We start from the raw sequence: 6,000 nt of genomic DNA, 5'->3' as shown, positions 1-6,000 counted from the left end.
CTCACAGCAACCTCCAATTCCTGGGCTCAAGTGAGTCTCCTGCCTCTGCCTCCCAAGTAGCTGGGACTACAGGCACCCGCCACAATGCTTGGCTATCTTTTTTCTTTGGTTGCAGCCATCATTGTTGTTTAGCGGGCCCGGGCTGGATTCGAACCCGCCACCTTAGGTGTATGTGGCTAGCGCCTTAGCTACTTGAGCCACAGGCGTCGAGCCCAGAGGTGATATCTTAATTAGAGTTTGAGAAAAAAAGACTTTTTACATTTTTATGAAACACAAAATCCTATAAATCTATGACTAAATTGCACACATTAAATTTTTGAATGTTTTTCTTCACATCGAAGATTTTATCAGAAAGACATAAAATAAGACAACTCTAATCTGTCTCTGCTCATCAGAAATTATGAGTAACTGTGTGTGGCCTGGCTTTTAGTGTTACTAACAATATTTGAAAGCAAAGGAAAAGTGTCTATCAATAACAGTGGATGATTTAAAAGAGTGTTTTACCAAAGACAGTCAGCTCTGCGGGGTCACTGTCCCTTTCCCCCACCATGTTGGTGCCGACACAGGTATACATCCCTGCATCACTTTTTCTAGTGTTGGAGATCATCAGTTTTCCACCACGAATCTGTTAATAAAAATAAATAAGAAAGAGAAACAGAAAAGGTAAAATCATTACTAAACAATTTTGAATTATTAGGCACATCTTTCTTTCCATACACAAATACCTGAGTATCACCTAAAACCCTCCCACTAGTCTGGAATCTTCACCTGTGCCTTCTTTTCTTGAATGCACCTTCAATAGGTGTCCCTATATTCCCTTCTTAGAGAATCCTCCTTTAAGGAAAACTTCTCTTTTATGTAGTCCTATTTTGAGTCTTGTGACTTCACCTCATTCAATCCAGATTTAGTCCTCACACTGCTATTTGTTGAATGAATTCCCATTATCATTTGCCATTAGAAAGAAAAAGTAGGTATCGGCTTCAAATAATATAATAAAATTCAGCTGACTCAGACGAAGTCCCGAAGTACTTTGTGATTATCTTTACAGTGTTCTGGGTACCTGGTATGTAGTCGTAGATAAAACTGTAAAAATCTTTGCTCTCCTGATACTTATATTTCAGTTGTTAGTATTAATCATCTTTTTCTAGTTTCAACTGTATTTACAAGATAATGTTTTTTTTGTAAAGGAGAGCAGGTTAAACAAATCAGTTGGTATAAATTATTGGCATCTACTAGGTTCTAAGTGTTTCTTAAATGATAAGTCTTTATTGAGTGAATAAATAAATGCAATAATATTACTATAAAATATCTATTTGCCAAAGAGGACATTACTAAACCAAAGTTAGGCTTTTAGTAAGTGTCATCGTTCATAGTTTCTCATCTTTGTTTTTAAATTTTATTTATTTAAATTTAATAACCTCAATTGTATAATGATTGAGAGTTCCTAAAAAGATACTGAATGCAGGCGGTGCCTGTGGTTCAAAGGAGTAGGGCGCCAGCCCCATATGCCTCAGGTAGAGGGTTCAAACCCAGCCCCAGCCAAAAACTGCAAATAAATAAATAAATAAATATACTGAACATGAACATACTGTTTTCCTCCATTAGTTTTTAATTTCATAGGCAAACACAACTTCTGTAGGTTGGTTTCCACCAGAGAGTATCAAGCTTTAAAACTTGCTGCGTTATAGAAAGGGACTTTCAACTTTTTTTCAGTTGGAAGAGAAGAACACCAACCATTTTCAATTACACCCAGCAGGGTATAATGATAGGCTATAAACCTGGCCATGGAGGCCACTTTTCCTTCTTCTGCAGCTGAAGTTGGCAATATGACTTCATTTGATGAATACAATTAAAGCAAATATTTCTCTAGAAGGAAGGTGCTTGCACATTGGGTTTTGTCTTTCTTTCTTCAGGTGGAACATGGAGCCCGCCATGGGACTCAGCCTGATGCAACCTGCTACCAAAATAAAAGGCCATGTGGAAGAGAACTAATGTTCAGCTGAGCACCAGCCAGTTGCCAGACATGTGAGTAAGGTCATTCTAAGCACGCCTTTAAAAGGCGATAGGAGGATTCGGAAGTCTAACAAAGATCAGCCAAGTTGGCTCAGAGCACAACTGTCAACTTTCCTAGAGAAACAGAGTCTAAATAAAATGGTTATTAGAAGTTACTGTGTGTGGGGGGGGGTGGGGTGAGGGGTGGCTTGATACAAAGCAAAAAAGAAATGCCACAAACGTGAACCAGAAACTCTTGAATATGGATTTTACTCCATCACCAGAAGCACAATTTCACAAATGTGGTGCCAAGGCACAGACCCTGGGGAATCCAAGGGGAACCAAACTCTCTTTGGTAATGTAGATATCAGCGTGTTAACAGTCAATCCAGTGCTGGGGCTCAGAAACTATGATAACACAAACTGTGGTGCTTTGGGGCTCTGAGCACCTTAAAGTAAAGAAAACTGGAAGGCGTTAGAAGCTACCCCAAAGTCAAGGTCTCCCTGACATTCCTTTGTTTCTTCCCCCAAGCACAGAGAGGGACTCCTTCCAAAGTTGTCTCATCTGACAGAAGGGAATTTTTCCGAAAGAAAAACAATTGCCTAAACTCCCTATGTGAAATCTCCTTAAGCAGGAAAGATTAATTACAAGAGAAGAAAGTAAAGGTCACTACTAGGCCTGCAGACAGTCTTTTCACCCATTATCTGAGAGGCTTTATCTATGTAGTGAGCCAACCTCGGTTCACAGTGCAGTTCTGCCCCTCACTTTCCCACAACTTGTCACTTCCTCTCTCAGAGCCCAGAGGAACTTTGTCCCTGGCTATTGTGTGGTCTCCTGGCCCAGTCATCTCCCCCGAAAATCATTTTCTCCTCTTCTAAAATTGCCTGGTCTCCCATTTCGCTCTCTCCTATGAAGAGGGTAATTAAGCTTCAACCACCTGGCCCTTCTTTGAGTTTCAGACTTTGCATGACTCCCATGTGCTTGCACATCAATACATTTGTAGGCTTTTTCTTCAATTAATGTGTCTAGTGTAAGTTTATTTCAGCAGACCTAAGACTTGAATCCTCACAGTGCGAATGGCCCAATCCTCTTTGCCCCTACACCAGAAATAGGTTATGTCTTACACCAGCTATCTGGGTATGTTTCATGTTTAATCACAGGATATACATAAGAAAAATTTTCATTTATTTTATGCATATATATGAAGATAATAGAAACCAAGATTATATAAACTTTTGATAGAAATGGCCCATTTATTTAGTCAAATGAGATATTATCTTTAATAAAATAATTTATTCTCAGTTATTGAGCTGCATGTAAAAACTATGCAGCAAAATAACATCAGAATGTGGGGTCTTATGTATTATTTCAGAGGACTGCTTCTCTGAAGAACCTTCACATATCAGTGTTGCCTGCATCCTCACAAAAAATAAAATGATGCCATTCCCCTGTTTCTTAGCATTTCATTTCAAATCCTAATCCTCTCATGAAACCAATCACTAATTTTCTTTGAAAACAGAATATTTATCTACATGTTTAACATCCAGACTCAGTTATTTTGATTTTATTTCATCTCTATTAAACTTGCTATTCAATTAATGTATACATACAATTTTCTGTTACAAGTATTGTTTAATTAAAAAAAAACTGAAATAATGATTTAAGATAGCCATCACCGTAAATTACTTCCTCTGATAATTTTGAAAATAGTCCAAAATTAGACGTAGTTAACATGGTTTATGGCTATCATTTACACTGTACCACTCATGCACTAAACGATCAGTAGAAGATTTTGGAAACTTTAAAAAATACCTAGGATATTAATATCATATTGTAAAGATAACCCTCCCGTATTCAGATTGGTGCAATTATTAACCTATCACATACATTTGATGTATAGAATTGTCGTCTGTTTGTAGTATCATCTGAGGATTCCTTTTTTTAGTGTTTTAAGACACAATAAATTACAATGGCATTCTGATACAGTTTTATTAATAATAAAGCATAAAAGACATATATGTTAAGACTAAAATTTCAGTCCCTGTAGGCCGTAGTTACAAATTAACTCACACTTATTCTTTCTTCCTTGTCATCAATTCGAACTTTGTCTTTTTTCCAGTAGATGGTTGGTTCTGGGTGTCCCCGGGGAGGTTGGCACTCCAGGATCGCAGGCTCTCCAGCTGCCACTACAACATCTGTGGGGTTTTGCCGGAAGTCATCTCGTAACACTGAAGAAAAATAATTACAGGCAAAGGAAATTCAATGATGGAGACTTCAGCTTTTATTTTTTTTTTAACTAAAGTTAATTTCAAGTCTTGCTTACTTTTTTCAAAAAAAAAAAAATTCCTGCCTGTTTGCTGAGAACATAGTCATATCCAATTTAAACTATTCTAGAGCCAATCTAATACTGGCAGTGTGGAATAGGAATGGTTGGCTAAAGGATCTGGTGTACTTTTGCTCAAAACTCTGGTTTAAAAAATGAGATAAGGTGAAGGCAAATAAGATGAGAACTATTCATCAAATAGTTCTGAGACTTAATAAAAATGCAAAGTACAGGACCCTTTATGTTGTATGAGTCTCTGTTCTACAAAGAATATCACACGCAGTTGGGGACGTGGTTTGAGAGCACGCTGCCCTGCCGGGCAGTCAGGGAGGGCAGAGGGCGAGAACTCTTTGAGGAAGTCCCTTCTCTCCACATGAGCATGGACAAGATCCACACCGATTTCATTACAGTTCAGGAGACAGGCTCTTTGTTCACCCTTGTAACGCACAAGCACCCACATACACAGAACTCCATCTTCATTCCCTCTGCATCTCCACCTGCCGAGCGACATCTGGGCAGCGTGACATTCAGGGCAGAGATATCCCTTATAGCACTTTTGCCAGTCTGACTCTCCCTTCCTTTCATTAAGGAGAACAGCAGGTTGGACCTCCCTTATAACCACTGAAAATCTGGCGCGCCTGGCTCTCCAAATGTCACCTATCTATCTGCCTGTGCTTCTCTGCTGCTGGCAAGATCAAAAGCCTGGAGAAGTCACAAGGCCCCAGCAGCTTTCAGAACGCTGATTTGATTTGGTAAATAAGGGCTATGTCAACATTTACAAAAGTAGTCGAGACCAGTGGATGTACCGTACACGGCGCCTGCCTCTGCTTTTCCTCGTTACCTTCACTTTTCTTATTCTTTTACATTCCAACACAGACAAGTTGGGTTCCAAAGGACCTATGGGTATAACAAACCTAAACACACACACACACCCTCCAAGCTGTCTGAAATCAACGTTAGGCAGCTTGTGCTCGCCTGGGATGTAAATCATGTGCTACACATGGGCGTTAGGTCAAACCAACCGCCTTCCTTTCCTGGGCTGTAATGAGACCCACTTCGGCACTCTACTTCTTTTGTTGTGCCAAGTCTGTAGGTTAATTGTCATTCTCCAAATAAATAAAAATCTCTGTCTTCCAAATAGCTCCAGAGAGACAGCCGAGTGACTGTTAGGGCTTTTCTTTTCTTGTCTCTTGCAACACATCCTTTAACCCGGTTTTCCATCTTAATGAAGTCATGGCCCTTGATGAGATTACAGAACCTTGACTCTTACTGAAGGAGAGGTGAAAAAAATTCAGCAGGAATTGTTCACTCTCAGCTTCTAACCTGATTAATTTACTACTTTCACTGCTCGGGAAATGTGTTCCGTTTTAGCACTGTGAACTGCACATTTTGGGGTCTCCTTGTCTAACTAGCAGGAAAGGTGTGATTTATATGCATAAGGATTTGCTTCTGAGTGAGTCAGGGAAGTGTGCAGCTAAGTGTGACAGCCAGGGAGCGATGAGGAGGAGTTAACACTGTGGTTCCGTCTTGCAGGTAAAACCTCCAGGGAGAGCAAGCCGGGGACTCATTTATATTCCAAATACAGAACAGCTGCCTATTTATGCAATGTTAAGAAGTGCAAAAATATGGTAACAGGGTGATGAGCACCCCTAAATATCCGGTATTGGCAACAAATGGTGTTTTGG

The 6,000-nt window shown here is 39.6% G+C and overlaps 1 protein-coding gene across 11 annotated transcripts in view; it reads right to left on the bottom strand.

Annotated features, from left to right (window-relative positions):
* Positions 1–6,000, bottom strand: part of ROBO2 (roundabout guidance receptor 2) — a 595,724-nt gene that overhangs the window by 174,851 nt on the left and 414,873 nt on the right. For all 11 annotated transcript variants that reach the window (XM_023509678.1, XM_023509679.1, XM_023509681.1 and 8 more), the window contains exons 3-4: positions 4,063–4,220; positions 505–625 (exon numbers count right to left, since the gene is read on the bottom strand). In XM_023509678.1, the coding sequence (XP_023365446.1) occupies positions 505–625; positions 4,063–4,220 (279 nt within the window). The remainder of the gene's footprint in view (positions 1–504; positions 626–4,062; positions 4,221–6,000) is intronic.

The sequence above is a fragment of the Otolemur garnettii genome, unplaced genomic scaffold (genome assembly GCF_000181295.1).
Source record: "Otolemur garnettii isolate 467f Iridium unplaced genomic scaffold, OtoGar3 scaffold00009, whole genome shotgun sequence".
NCBI lineage: Eukaryota > Metazoa > Chordata > Mammalia > Primates > Galagidae > Otolemur > Otolemur garnettii.
The sequence above is the reverse complement of the archived record's forward strand: the minus strand, read 5'-3'. Positions and strand labels throughout refer to the sequence as shown.